Source organism: Branchiostoma lanceolatum, chromosome 5 (assembly GCF_035083965.1).
Source record: "Branchiostoma lanceolatum isolate klBraLanc5 chromosome 5, klBraLanc5.hap2, whole genome shotgun sequence".
Taxonomy (NCBI): domain Eukaryota; kingdom Metazoa; phylum Chordata; class Leptocardii; order Amphioxiformes; family Branchiostomatidae; genus Branchiostoma; species Branchiostoma lanceolatum.
This window is the reverse complement of record NC_089726.1, coordinates 150,518-165,579: the sequence shown is the minus strand read 5'-3', so window position 1 is coordinate 165,579 and position 15,062 is coordinate 150,518. Positions and strand designations below refer to the sequence as shown.

The 15,062-nt window shown below is 50.1% G+C and overlaps 1 protein-coding gene across 2 annotated transcripts; it reads left to right on the top strand.

Moving 5' to 3' along the window:
• The first annotated feature begins 1,635 nt into the window (after positions 1-1,635).
• On the top strand, positions 1,636-13,698 carry LOC136434299 (basic salivary proline-rich protein 3-like). 2 transcript variants are annotated; one of them, XM_066427022.1, is made up of 3 exons: positions 1,636-2,158; positions 11,872-12,205; positions 12,473-13,698. In XM_066427022.1, the coding sequence occupies exons 2-3, from the start codon at positions 11,878-11,880 to the stop codon at positions 13,444-13,446; spliced, it is 1,302 nt and encodes a 433-aa protein (XP_066283119.1). In that variant the 5' UTR covers positions 1,636-2,158; positions 11,872-11,877; the 3' UTR covers positions 13,447-13,698. The 2 variants fall into 2 exon arrangements, with proteins under 2 accessions (XP_066283119.1, XP_066283118.1); XM_066427021.1 differs by lacking the exon at positions 1,636-2,158 and adding an exon at positions 7,710-10,364.
• The last annotated feature ends 1,364 nt before the right edge of the window (positions 13,699-15,062 follow it).

The following is a 15,062-nucleotide window of genomic DNA, read 5'->3' as shown; positions in this document are numbered from 1 at the left end:
CGGCGGCATGATTCTGTAGTTGCGCCTGTCTAACGGCGGCATGATTCTGTAGTTGCGCCTGTCTAACGGCGGCATGATTCTGTAGTTGCGCCTGTTTAACGGCGGCATGATTATGTAGTTGCGCCTGTCTAACGGCGGCATGATTCTGTAGTTGCGCCTGTCTAACGGCGGCGTGATTCTGTAGCTGCGCCTGTTTAACGGCGGCATGATTATGTGCCGTGGTTGTTGCGCCCGTCTAACGGCGGCATGATTCTGTGGTTGTTGCGCCTGTCTAACGGCGGCATGATTCTGTAGTTGCGCCTGTCTAACGGCGGCGTGATTCTGTAGTTGCGCCTGTCTAACAGCGGCATGATTCTGTAGTTGCGCCTGTTTAACGGCGGCATGATTCTGTAGTTGCGCCTGTCTAACGGCGGCATGATTCTGTAGTTGCGCCTGTTTAACGGCGGCATGATTATGTAGTTGCGCCTGTCTAACGGCGGCATGATTCTGTAGTTGCGCCTGTCTAACGGCGGCGTGATTCTGTAGCTGCGCCTGTTTAACGGCGGCATGATTATGTGCCGTGGTTGTTGCGCCTGTCTAACGGCGGCATGATTCTGTGGTTGTTGCGCCTGTCTAACGGCGGCATGATTCTGTAGTTGCGCCTGTCTAACGGCGGCATGATTCTGTAGTTGCGCCTGTTTAACGGCGGCATGATTATGTGCCGTGGTTGTTGCGCCTGTCTTACGGCGGCATGATTCTGTAGTTGTTGCGCCTGTCTAACGGCGGCATGATTATGTAGTTGCGCCTGTCTAACGGCGGCATGATTCTGTGGTTGTTGCGCCCGTCTAACGGCGGCATGATTCTGTGGTTGTTGCGCCCGTCTAACGGCGGCATGATTCTGTAGTTGCGCCTGTCTAACGGCGGCATGATTCTGTAGCTGCGCCTGTCTAACGGCGGCATGATTCTGTGCCGTGGCTGTTGCGCCTGTCTAACGGCGGCATGCATGATTCTGTAGTTGCGCCTGTCTAACGGCGGCATGATTCTGTGCCGTGGTTGTTGCGCCTGTCTAACGGCACAATGACAACTCCTATCGGCCGTTCAATGATGAATGATCCCCGAGAGGTGTTTGGGGCCTTCCGGCGGTTCTGTGATTAATCTGTGGCTGGTTAGGGTCGTCCGGCGTTCAATACGGGCCGAAATTAAGTTAAACTCCGATCAATCGCGCCATGATACTCGGGGCACGGATTAAGGTACACCCCGATCAATCCCGCCGTTATGATACTCCGGGCGCGGATTAATCAATCCCGTCACAATGCCCCGGGCAGGACGGTCATGGCGACGTCCGTCAGTGTCCGCCGCTTTGTTCCAAAGTTTACTGGTTGAACTTGGAGCAGGCATTGACTGATGCCGAAATGGACGGGATCCAATTCAGGGCGGACGTCCTGCTAGTCGGATAGCCTGGGCGCCAGACTGTTCAATGGTTCTGCCAGTCGGATAGCCTGGATTTTAGACTGTTCCATGGATCTGGAGCCGCCGGATAGGCTGGCTGCCAAACAGTTTCATGGCAGAATCTGCAGAATCCCCGCATCTCTCACTCCATCTCTATGCAGATCCCCCCTCTCCTAAACCCCCCCCCCCCCCGACATCCTCCCCCCAGCCCCCTCACACCTCTGTGGGGTTAAATTCCTGACACCCTACTTTGTGCAGTCGACCTCGATCAGTACTCAAATGACCATCATTCTGCTGACCACATGCGTGACCTTCCGTGGACGCTTCGCCGTGCAAACGAGCGCATGAAAATGAAATCGAAGGCAGATTTTGATTGTTTGCGACATTAATTCTCATCACGGTCTGCGGGGGAGCGCGGGCCCAATTACCGGTGCCGCGTCCCCGCGCGGCGAGTGACGTGAGCCGCGGGCGCTAATAGAGGCTCCGCTGCGCGCCTTTACTTCAGGACACCAGCACCGCACGGATACACCAGCACCGCACGGATACACCAGTAGCGCCCGAACACAGGCGGCACAGACACACGCCCGAACACAGGCGGCACAGACACACGCCGTTAGTGGTGCAGAGACGACAAACCACCTGTAAAAAACTCGCTGCGTTCCGAGACCAGAGAAGATCCGTCAGAGGAAGATCCGGACTGCCGGGAAAATCGCCTAGGAACGTCCTACAGGTGAGCAGTTACCACTTACCCAGCGTGTTCCAACATTTCTGTAGTATTAGTATTGGGGTGTGGTATCTTAGCCATATCATCTATATACGTATATATACACATAATCCGTACACCCGTTCTCTCTCTCTCTCTCTCACATACACACCCACACACACACACACACGCGCGCGCGCACACACAAACAAACACAAACACACAGAGGTATGTAACAGCATATGCCGACGGGCCTTGGTGAATTCGGTAGGGCGCTCTTTGGGATAGTCGTGCATGTAACAGAAAAGGCTGTCTTAGACCCTTGTCGGCGTTAATTCTGTCACAGCCTGCTTAAAAGTACAACGACAGAAAAATCGCAAGGCGACGTGATACGAGAAGTATGCATAGTCCAGTGGTTGGCGACCCTGCCTATGGACCAAGAGGTTGGCAGGTCGAATACAGGATGTTGTTGCTTACCGACATGCGCGCTACTGGAAAGGGTTGTAATCCCAAGGACAGAGCGCTAGGCCGTGGCCCACTGTTCATTGTACATACCCTTTCCTTAGACCTTAGATCCTCCCGCAACTTTGTTGCATAGGTCGTGTTGGCTTCGGATTTGGTACTTAATCGTACTTAACTTAAGCTTGTTAAAACGAGCTAGGAGAATCTCCACGGTACAATGAAGCTGCAGATACCGTACATAGGCAAGCCATTGTCTTCTCCGTCAGGCATCACGGCCAATGGAAGGTTAGCTGAACATTCTCGAGACTTTCTCTCTTAACATGCGACGAACGTCACTCGGCCAGAGTTAAAGCACGACAGTCGGCAGGTATGCTGTAACATAAGAACCATGTGCCTGTATTTCGCCGGCCGCCTGGTTGGTTAAAGGCATACTCAATGGTGGTAACTATAAGGTGTGTCTGCCAAACTGAATGATTTTTTCACCAATGGTGAATGTCGATTTTCGTGTAGCGTACGTACGTAACATATATCAGAGCATCGGCCATCAGCGTTAGGAAAGCACATGGCATGTTTATCGTGGCAATATCCAGGTTGCAGTGTGATATAGGCAACTACCCTGCACTAATGATGCACTATTAGAAGCAAATTGCCTTCGCTTGTTTCATACCCGAAAAAATAAAACCAGCGCTCCATGACGCCTGCGTCAGGCTACGCCTCAATGAAACCGTTCCCAGTGACACATTGGCGAATGATCCCCCATGATGCATCTGATCCCCCATGATGCCGCGCGCTTCCCGGGTGCCGCATCCCGATGTCCGAGGGCAATCAGCTGTCCGGCGGGGTCGGAACATGGATATTCATGTCCGCAGATAATCATCGGGGAGAGCGACCTGTCACGAACTGACTTAGAGCCGTGACAAAGTAGCAGCTAGTGCAGTGATGGGCACACGAACTAACTTTGCAACACAAAGTAGCCGCTAGAGCACTTGCAGACACACGAACTAACTTTGCAACACATAGTAGCCGGTAGGGCAGTGGCAGACACACGAACTAACTTTGCAACACAAAGTAGCCGCTAGAGCAGTGGCAGACACACGAACTAACTTTGCAACACATAGTAGCCGCTAGCGCAGTGGCAGACACACGAGCTAACTTTGCAACATAAAGTAGCAGCTAGGGCAGTGGCAGACACACGAGCTAACTTTGCAACATAAAGTAGCAGCTAGGGCAGTGGCAGACACACGAACTAACTTTGCAACACAAAGTAGCCGCTAGAGCAGTGGCAGACACACGAGCTAACTTTGCAACATAAAGTAGCAGCTAGGGCAGTGGCAGACACACGAACTAACTTTGCAACACAAAGTAGCCGCTAGCGCAGTGGCAGACACACGAGCTAACTTTGCAACATAAAGTAGCAGCTAGGGCAGTGGCAGACACACGAGCTAACTTTGCAACATAAAGTAGCAGCTAGGGCAGTGGCAGACACACGAACTAACTTTGCAACATAAAGTAGCCGCTAGAGCAGTGGCAGACACACGAGCTAACTTTGCAACATAAAGTAGCAGCTAGGGCAGTGGCAGACACACGAGCTAACTTTGCAACATAAAGTAGCAGCTAGGGCAGTGGCAGACACACGAGCTAACTTTGCAACATAAAGTAGCAGCTAGGGCAGTGGCAGACACACGAACTAACTTTGCAACACAAAGTAGCCGCTAGAGCAGTGGCAGACACACGAGCTAACTTTGCAACATAAAGTAGCAGCTAGGGCAGTGGCAGACACACGAACTAACTTTGCAACACAAAGTAGCCGCTAGCGCAGTGGCAGACACACGAGCTAACTTTGCAACATAAAGTAGCAGCTAGGGCAGTGGCAGACACACGAACTAACTTTGCAACACAAAGTAGCCGCTAGAGCACTGGCAGACACACGAGCTAACTTTGCAACATAAAGTAGCAGCTAGGGCAGTGGCAGACACACGAGCTAACTTTGCAACATAAAGTAGCAGCTAGGGCAGTGGCAGACACACGAGCTAACTTTGCAACATAAAGTAGCAGCTAGGGCAGTGGCAGACACACGAGCTAACTTTGCAACATAAAGTAGCAGCTAGGGCAGTGGCAGACACACGAGCTAACTTTGCAACATAAAGTAGCAGCTAGGGCAGTGGCAGACACACGAACTAACTTTGCAACACAAAGTAGCCGCTAGAGCACTGGCAGACACACGAGCTAACTTTGCAACATAAAGTAGCAGCTAGGGCAGTGGCAGACACACAAACTAACTTTGCAACACAAAGTAGCCGCTAGAGCACTGGCAGACACACGAGCTAACTTTGCAACACAAAGTAGCAGCTAGGGCAGTGGCAGACACACAAACTAACTTTGCAACATAAAGTAGCAGCTAGGGCAGTGGCAGACACACGAACTAACTTTGCAACATAAAGTAGCAGCTAGGGCAGTGGCAGACACACAAACTAACTTTGCAACATAAAGTAGCAGCTAGGGCAGTGGCAGACACACGAGCTAACTTTGCAACATAAAGTAGCAGCTAGGGCAGTGGCAGACACACGAACTAACTTTGCAACACAAAGTAGCCGCTAGAGCACTGGCAGACACACGAGCTAACTTTGCAACATAAAGTAGCAGCTAGGGCAGTGGCAGACACACAAACTAACTTTGCAACACAAAGTAGCCGCTAGAGCACTGGCAGACACACGAGCTAACTTTGCAACACAAAGTAGCAGCTAGGGCAGTGGCAGACACACAAACTAACTTTGCAACATAAAGTAGCAGCTAGGGCAGTGGCAGACACACGAACTAACTTTGCAACATAAAGTAGCAGCTAGGGCAGTGGCAGACACACAAACTAACTTTGCAACATAAAGTAGCAGCTAGGGCAGTGGCAGACACACGAGCTAACTTTGCAACATAAAGTAGCAGCTAGGGCAGTGGCAGACACACGAACTAACTTTGCAACACAAAGTAGCCGCTAGAGCACTGGCAGACACACGAGCTAACTTTGCAACATAAAGTAGCAGCTAGGGCAGTGGCAGACACACAAACTAACTTTGCAACACAAAGTAGCCGCTAGAGCACTGGCAGACACACGAGCTAACTTTGCAACACAAAGTAGCAGCTAGGGCAGTGGCAGACACACAAACTAACTTTGCAACATAAAGTAGCCGCTAGAGCACTGGCAGACACACAAACTAACTTTGCAACACAAAGTAGCCGCTAGGGCAGTGGCAGACACACGAACTAACTTTGCAACATAAAGTAGCCGCTAGAGCACTGGCAGACACACAAACTAACTTTGCAACACAAAGTAGCCGCTAGGGCAGTGGCAGACACACGAACTAACTTTGCAACACAAATTAAAGTTAGCAGCTAGTGCAGTGGCAGACACACGAACTAAATTTGCAACACATAGTAGCCGCTAGCGCAGTGGCAGACCTTTAACGGCACGGTCATCATAAGCACCACAGTATTTCGTTCCTGCCATTCCAGAAAGTGTTTTATCCTGATTGCTTTTGTTGCTACTGGACTCTGTACAGTGTTAAGCCCGGCCCCGCCATTACTCCTGAGAGACCAGACATCATGTTACATTACCGATTACTGACGAGGACACTGACGAGGGCACTAACGGTGCCACAGCTACGACACCAGGATGACGACTGGTCTGCTTTGTGTCCACTGATTTAATAACGACGTGGGTTTACCGGATTACCGGCTGGGGCTGAAAACGAGGTCATTTCGTACAACCAACCGAAATGAGTCCCTTGTGACTCCCGCGCGCTTTTTGCTCGCAAATACGGAATATTCAGACAGGAATTATAACTCTTGTTTGTGGTTCGGAACTAACTCTTCTGTTACTCCTTTGTGGGGTTCAGAACTAACTGTTCTGTGACTCCTGTGTGAAGTTCAGAACTAACGCTTCTGTGACTCCTGTGTGAAGTTCGGAACGAGAGTTCCTGCAACTCCTGTGTGGAGTTCAGGACGGGATGATGCGGAAAAGATGCGGTACCAAGAACGATCCCTGAGGCCATTTCATGGATGGCAGAAATACCGCTATAACCTCCTTGCAGTGTCCAACCGCTCACTGACGTATGACGTCAGCATAACGTCCTACGCTTTTATGACGTCAGACTCCAAAACCTCATGACTGTCAGAACAATCGAACTGCCCTTTCCGGTGGCGTTGGGACGACAGTAACCATGGCGACGCCCCGTCCGGTGGCGTTGGGACGACAGTAACCATGGCAACGCCCCGTCCGGAGGCGTTGAGACGACAGTAACCATGGCAACGTGGGCTGAGCAGCAGGGATTAGGAACAGCCGTGTTGATGTAACTGAAGGTTTCGCGTCTGGATTTTCGGCTCTTCCCACATGCATCAAGTTCGTCTCCAAAGCCGTGACTCGGATGTTTGCCTTCTTGAGAAGACCCCCGCGCCGCGAGAGTACGCCTTGCCCTTTGCAGAGATCCGTCTGCAGCCCGAGATGCTGCCCCGGTCCGCCCTCCGATGTTTGATGTTGGTTCTCCTGCATTATTCTGTCAAACGGTGTTTAACAGAGGAATTCCGGCTGATTTTATGATATGCACGGGTTTAGGTTACCTACTGCTCATGTAGGTGTTTACACGGACTCAAGTGTTCCTCAGATGTGCACCGACTGCATTAGAGCAGTGGTCATTACTAGTATTGTAGATCAGGTCATCGATTTAACAAATAGGCTTTAATCTTAGATAAACGTTCACACAAATTTGGGGCCGCTCGCTACGAACTTTGTTATAACCCATTAAAGATTGCTGTTGGTCCTTTGCCTCCCTGGCTTCAAGGGAACAAACCAATCAATCTCATTTGACTACGCATTTTAAATCATGTACGCACTCAGCTAAAGATAAGCACATTTTAAATCGTGCACGCACCCAGCTAATGATTAAGTTCCCTGGACGCGCTCGGGACGCACTCTGTTCCTAAGGAGAGCACTCTTCATCTCATATCTGTGTCGGCGGGTTATCCCAGACTTCATCGCCAGCGGGACCATTCTGCCCAGATGGAACAGCACTGGTCCTGGGCTCAAATCCTCTGACATGCCACAGCTGTTGTGCCCTTGGGAAAGGCACTTAACATAACTTTCCTCACTCCATCAGGTGTAAAAATGGATACCTGACTTTGGTTGGGGATGTAAAGGTGTTTGAAGGAAAGAGTTGGGCTGCGCCTTCCAATACCGAGCCCTAGACCCACTGCCCTAGGCTGTGGGACTACCGGCCTTCACCTATTTACCAAGGATGCCCTTCACACTGACGGAGGGTTCAGAATCTTTTCAAAGGCCGTATAACATTTCTGGGTAAAGCTCAGCAAACAGCGCGTCCAAGGTTCTCGGAAACGCGCCTCGTTGTTTGACTCCTTTGTGGGTAGATATCTGTTGACAAGACTGTCGGTGTTCAAGCTTTGACGCTGAGATCTGACTGTATACGCGGGTGTCTCCTCCAGCTGCCCCGCCTCTAAATGCGGCTTCTCTCGCGGACTCACGTCTCCGCGCACAAAGCCGGGCTCTGACATTGAAGACGCAGAAGTTGCGCCAACTGTCAAGCTACTGCGTATTGCCAATTTCTTCGCACATCTGGTCAGGTGTGGTCGTAACACTTAGATGTAGACATCCATCTATTTGTGTACGACTTTTAAGACAGGTCATCTCCAGCCTGACACTGGAAATGATTTATTGCAGCATTGGCCCTATTAACACACGCGTTTTGAGTGGACTTGCCTATCTACACACGCGTTTTGAGTGGACTTGCCTATTTACACACGCGTTTTGAGTGGACTTGCCTATCTACACACGCGTTTTGAGTGGACTTGCCTATTTAGACACGCGTTTTGAGTGGACTTGCCTATTTAGACACGCGTTTTGAGTGGACTTGCCTATTTAGACACGCGTTTTGAGTGGACTTGCCTATTCACACACGCGTTTTGAGTGGACTTGCCTATTTACACACGCGTTTTTGAGTGGACTTGGAGTCGACTCAGAACTGTGTAAGGATATCTCTAGGCCACTCAAGTAGCGTTATCAAGTAGGAAAGCTCCACACACAGCCCCGAGCCGACTCCGAAAGCTTAGATGTGTGGGCCATTGTCTCACTTTAACACGCAGGTGTGCATGTTGAGGTTACCTCATGAGATGTGCAGAGAATGGACAGTCGATGGGACAGCTGGCTCGACTAGACAAAGTCTTCAAACTCGAAACGCCGCCATTGTCGGCAAAAACGCGGAAAGAGCCGGTCTATTCGGCTAGAACTAAGCCAATCTAGTCCGGTTGGAACTAGCTAAGCTGGGCTATTCTGGTTAGTACTTGTTCGGTCTATTCCGGTTGGCTGACGTGACAGACGTGCACAGAAAGCTTTCACGTCAGACATTAGAACCACTACGTACCTTCCCACCTGACGTGCGCACGTCGTGACACCACGGCCACGTACCTTCCCACCTGACGTGCGTACGTCTTGAGCTGCAGAACATCCGACGCGTCCGGGTCGTGACAGGTTCAGGCTCCAAACTTTGCGCAGCTAATCTCGTCTGAAAGGTGTGACGTTACTACAAGCCAAAAAAAAACAATCTTGGAAAATGTGGGGCTTTTCTTCTTCCTCTGCGTCCATAAAAGAAGGCAAACGCAACTTGTCTAGACATAGCCAACATCACTATTTGAATTAGTCCCTAGTTCCAATAACGTTAATCTCTGTCCTTGTCACATGCATGTTTCTTATGTCCCCACCACATGTGCGTTTCCCAAGTCCGCGCACTTGCAATTATCCTTCGGGCAGCAACGAGCTAATAAACTTTGATGATGTTCTCGGTAGTGTTAAGATTCAGTGAAATTAACGATGTGATGGACCGACAATGAGAGCAGGCTGTTATCCCAGGCTACCGAATGTGACATCTGACAGGAAAGGGTTGCTGACACGAACGGAGTCCTGAAGTACTCAAACTTGTCTCCAGAAGACGTCTCGGAAACACAACTTTCCTCGTCAACAGACCTTCCCATCACATCCATTAGCAAACATTACAGTACACTGGGCGACTTTCGGGTTTAAGATTTGTCATCGCCTGAAATAGAGTGAGAGAGCGAGAGAGCCAGCGAGAGAGAGCCGGCGAAAGAGAGAGAGAGAGAGGGATAGAGAGAGGGGGAGAGAGAGTCAGCGAAAGAGAGAGAGAGAAGGGGGAGAGAGGGGGAGAGAGACATGAGCAGACAGCGGTTGAAGGGGGCGGTGCGCAAGCGCGGAAAAAGTTACTGTCACGTTCAGGAAACAGATATCTGACATCTAATCAAAGGAAATCCTTCAAAGGTTTGTTTGGTGTATTTTTAACAGACATCTAATCAAAGGAAATCTTTAAAGGTTTGTTTTGTGTATTTTTACCCGAGATTTCACAAAAGTTTGACGCAAGCGTGTTAGCTTACGGCGGCGATGAATAATAGATCAGCGGTAAGTATTGAGCTGAAAGGCGGGCGGCAGGAAGCCGCGCGGGCGTGCCTACGTTGCTGACCTTTACCGTCTTCTAATGCAGGCTTAACGTCTACCCCTTTCAAATCCAGTTAGGGCCATTAAAGGCTTAAAACGGAGCTTCGTGTTTGTGTCGTTCTGGACCTTTCAATGATTCCAAAAGGTTGGCTTTGACGTCTTGATCCGTGGTAAGTGTATAAAACAGCGAAAATGAAGAGGTTCTCAGTTATACACTCGCTCTGGCGGAGTGACGACGACTTCAGCGCGAAGAGCATGTGCCTTAAGGTAAGTGTCCGGGGCGGGGAGGTTCGGCGTTAGGTGGATAAGAAGGCTGTAAGGTGGGTAAGAAGGCTGTAAGAAGGCTGTAAGGAGGGTAAGAAGGCTGTAAGGTGGATAAGAAAGCTGTAAGGTGGGTAAGAAGGGCGTAAGGTGGGTAAGAAGGCTGTAAGGTGGGTAAGAAGGCTGTAAGGTGGGTAAGAAAGCTGTAAGGTGGGTAAGAAGGCTGTAAGGTGGATAAGAAAGCTGTAAGGTGGATAAGAAGGCTGTAAGGTGGGCTGTAAGGTGGGTAAGAAGGCTGTAAGAAGGCTGTAAGGTGGACTGTAAGGTGGACTGTAAGGTGGACTGTAAGGTGGACTGTAAGGTGGGTACGCAGGGAAGATTAAGGTGTCTGCAGTGGCTTTAGCGCAACGACATTGCAATTATCTAAGATGCGGTTAGAGAACAGAGACTTTCTTTCTATCCATTTTCAGCATCGTTACTGGAAATCCTCAGAGTAAGTGAGCTCAGAGATTTGTCTCTTCCCAAAGCACTGTGTATGCGGCACATTGTAGGGCAACGACATACAGCCCCTTACGGCACATTGTTGGGGAACGACATCCAGCCCCTTACGGCACATTGTTGGGGAACGACATCCAGCCCCTCAATGTGATGACTGCAACAAACGGCAAACACTCAGTCCCCATTGTCGTTGCCGTGTTGAAGTCGCCAGGAATATTCGTGATTGTTTAGTAACATCCTACGCAATCTGAACACGTTCAACACGAGGCTTTTCAATACAAGACAATGAAATAACTACAACAATGTATTGTGCTGTTACAATTCGAAAAAAAGGTTTCCATAACAAATTATCATGAAAGTTCAATTGAGTTGGTAAATTACATAATTAGAAACAAACTGTTCTCCAATTTCAAGGAATTGTATCGGAATTTTCGATCGAATTACTCTGTTTTCCTTTAACCACTATCTTTGGCTGCTTATGACATTGACTAACCATGAAACTGTACCCCTGAAAATGATGTCGTGGTTGAAATGTCGCGCATTGCAGGGGTCCGTGTGCGTTCTCATCTCATCTGTCCCATGGTCTGAACTATTTGACCATTGGGGAACTACAAAAGATCTGGCAGCCCTTCTCGGTTTTCTGGTCTTCATGGTTCACTTGATGTCCTGCCTGTTTATTCTCTGATATTATCCTCCCATCCTTTCCGTTGCCTGCCCTTCTTTCTGCTGGAGGCCCCGGATGGTTACTTGCATGGTAGTTTCCGCTAGTCTTGATGACAGCGACACGTGGCCGTACCCCATGTTTTCTCTTCTTTACTGTGGTGGGGAGGTCTTCGATGTGTTGCTTGACTATATTCCGTTCTTCAGTATTGGAGATGCGATCTTAGAATGTGATCCCTACAATCTTCCCGAAGCGCTCTCATTCCAGTGCTAAACTCGGGAAAGTAGAGTAGAGTAGAAAGAGTAGAAACCTATAAGAAAGATTTTATATGTTGCTGATTCTGTTCCTCTGCAGCCCCTGATGACGGCCCTGTGCAGCCTGGTCCTCCTGATTGCCGTCCGACTGGCCCACGGAGCCGAACCTGGCCCGCTGGCCCACGGAGCCGAACCTGGCCCGCTGGCCCACGGAGAGGAACCTGGCCCGCTGGCCCACGGAGCCGAACCTGGCCCGCTGGCACCAGGAGCTCAACCTGGCCTCCTGGCCACATGGCCAGACGCTGTGGCTCCATGGGAACGAGACTCGATCGCTCCACGGGGACTAGAACCAGTGGACCCCTGGGAACGTGCGATGTTGGAAGACGTGGCCCGCGTGTTGGAGGCTCTGGCTTTATATGATGCCGAAATAAAAGGTAGGGATCAGGGCTATTGTTTCCCCAAACCTTGCTTTCAATTATAAAACTCCTTCCATTCATGCAATCTTTTGTCTCTTCAACTCCACATGGATTCGGTTTTCAACACCATTAATCAGCCTGCTTGCTAGCGCGGCGATCCGCTGTTTCATTCTAATATCTACATGCCCGAGAAATTGGCCGAACTGTTTCAAGTGTTCTTCGCAAGCGCTGTAAGAAACCTCGTTAAGAATTGCGCATGACTAAATCCGCCTCCCCCTGTTCCAGATGCCATGGGCCAGTACGAGAGGCCGCCGCCCTTCACAGACACCGACGCCGAGTTTGAACCTTACAGTTTCTTACTCCAGAGCAACGATACACGCCAGAGTCCGGGTAAACGCCAGAGTCCGGGTAAACGCCAGAGTCCGGGTAAACGCCAGAGTCCAGGCAAACGCCAGAGTCCGGGCAAACGACAGAGTCCAGGCAAACGCCAGAGTCCAGGCAAAAGAGAAGACGTCGAACCTGGCCTGTCGATGGGGCTGCGCTTCGACCCGCTGTTCTCCACGGCATACGGTCAGTCCAGCACCGACAAACGCCAGAGTCCGGGTAAACGACAGAGTCCGGGTAAACGCCAGAGTCCGGGCAAACGCCAGAGTCCGGGCAAACGACAGAGTCCGGGTAAACGACAGAGTCCGGGTAAACGACAGAGTCCGGGCAAACGACAGAGTCCGGGTAAACGACAGAGTCCGGGTAAACGACAGAGTCCGGGCAAACGCACCTTTCCTTTTCCCGGGGCACCACTGGAAAGCTACGACGCTATCGACGCACACGCAGCCCTTCTGACCCTCTTGGGCCTTGCCGAGCAGAAACGGCAGAGTCCGGGGAAGCGGCAGCACCCCGGGAAGCGGGCGGACTGGCTGCGACCCAGCCCCGAGGAACCTCGGCTGCTCTACCCGGACGGCCCGCTGCCGGAGGAGAAGCCCGACGTGCTGCTGCCCTTCATCCGTTCCTGGTTACCGGGCGCAGAGGCCGGGCCCGCGGCTGGAGACGACAAGAGGCAGAGCCCCGGGAAGAGGCAGAGCCCCGGGAAGAGGCAGGGCCCCGGGAAGAGGCAGAGCCCCGGGAAGCGACAGAGTCCCGGGAAGAGAGGCGGGGAGCTAGGCGCAGCCGCGGCGGGGCATGAGGGGCACGCGCCCGCCGACAGTCGGAAGGACTGGCCGGAGGAACACATGAGCTATGCCAGCTACCCCGATGGTTTCTGAGGCCATTTAAAATCGTCTTTCTGATAATGGCCAATAGTCGTTGGGACAATGAGAGAAAAAGTTATTTTAGAACTAAGGAAACAGCTGCAGCCCTGAGAAATCCTGAGATGTGAAGCATATAGATTATACATGTACCTGGAGACACGGAGTAGTGACTAGTGCCGACAGCATAACTGCGCACGGTCTGTACAGTGTACAGCTTCGGTAGATGCGAATAAAGTCGGTGGTTTGGCCACCTAATGATCAGCTTTCTGACCGAGTGTTGTCCTTCTTCTGTCCCGTAAGTAGGGGTTGCCCCTATACAGTCCCGCTGTAGGAAAGTTCGCGAAACGAACCAGGCATCTATATCCATGCTTTATTTTCATCTAAATTTTATATCCATTCAGGTTAGTTTCAGTAGATTAATTTAGTTTATCGCGTCTTGTGGGGCTTACATTCCAGGGCTCAGAGAGTGACTTACCATTTCCTTCATTGTGTGTAACGAACGAAGCTGCATTAGCCCCGCAGTCTCGGCAGAAGTTGTGAAACAACTTCTTCAAGTGAAAGAATGATAGTATCTGTAATGGTGGGCTGTCATTTTCTATCAACACTTTCATAAATGGAAATAGTCTTGTCTATGGCAGTCTCAAAGATGCGGGTACTGTGAAGTCATGTGAAGAATCTTCATTAATACATGACGCCAACTGGGGTTATTGCGAATATGATGATAAATTATTCAATTGACTTACTTTATGCCTGTGATATCCGGCTTAGGTGCCATGTTTACCAAGTTTGTTGTATTTGAATTTCTGTCATAATTGAAATTCCGTAAAGGCGAGCGCCACAGATTCAATTCACGGCTGTTTGTTTAACCAGTTTGCTCAGCGAACGGACGAGAGACCACTTCTGGGCCCTGAGCTGAGTTCCGGTTACTGGAACGGCATATCTTCTCCCCAAAAACACCAATGACGAGACGAGCTCGAGTTGTGTTCTGAGAGACGGCAATGAGCTGTTTTGACGTCACACGAGTTGATGAATCATCAAAGGCTAGATGAGAGTAGCTAGGGTATGCAATGAAGAATAAATCACCACAACGAAGTCAGATTGCTGGCACGGTAATCTATTAACCCATAAGAAGGCCTCCTAGATCTATCTTATTTACAAATGTATGATCTACATTCGCTCCAAATTCTTGTACAAAAATATCCCATACAGATAATAAACAACGTTCCAATGACTGAGGCACCACTTTCATCCATAGTAAGGTACCACCTGAGTTAATGAGGTACCACATTCATAGTAAATGAGGTACTAGAACCACCTCCATACCTACTGAGGTACTAGTACCACTAAATGTATCACCTCCTACATGTTTGCACATCTCCTTCCAGACCCACGTCATACATCCGGGTCCGTGAAAGCCACACTGGATTGTGACGAAACTACACATTTCAAAAGGAACCACGCAACAGTGTCACCTGCAAATCTTGTTTGGCGATAAATAAAGCTATTTTTTATCACAATCGTACAAACCCTACAGGGTATCATTACGTGTCTAAAACAACTTCGATATTTACAGGAAACCTGAACATATAAGTCTGTTCCTAAGGCTCAAGATGTCCCTTTATATACAATGT

What these genes read in the sequence shown, in the direction of transcription:
- LOC136434299 (XM_066427021.1), top strand. Translation starts at nt 10,290, where the DNA reads ATGAAGAGGTTCTCAGTTATACACTCGCTCTGGCGGAGTGACGACGAC. An exon ending in CGAAGAGCATGTGCCTTAAG is followed by an intron (nt 10,365 to 11,871) that starts GTAAGTGTCCGG and finishes GTTCCTCTGCAG; the next exon opens with CCCCTGATGACGGCCCTGTG. An exon ending in ATATGATGCCGAAATAAAAG is followed by an intron (nt 12,206 to 12,472) that starts GTAGGGATCAGG and finishes CCCCTGTTCCAG; the next exon opens with ATGCCATGGGCCAGTACGAG.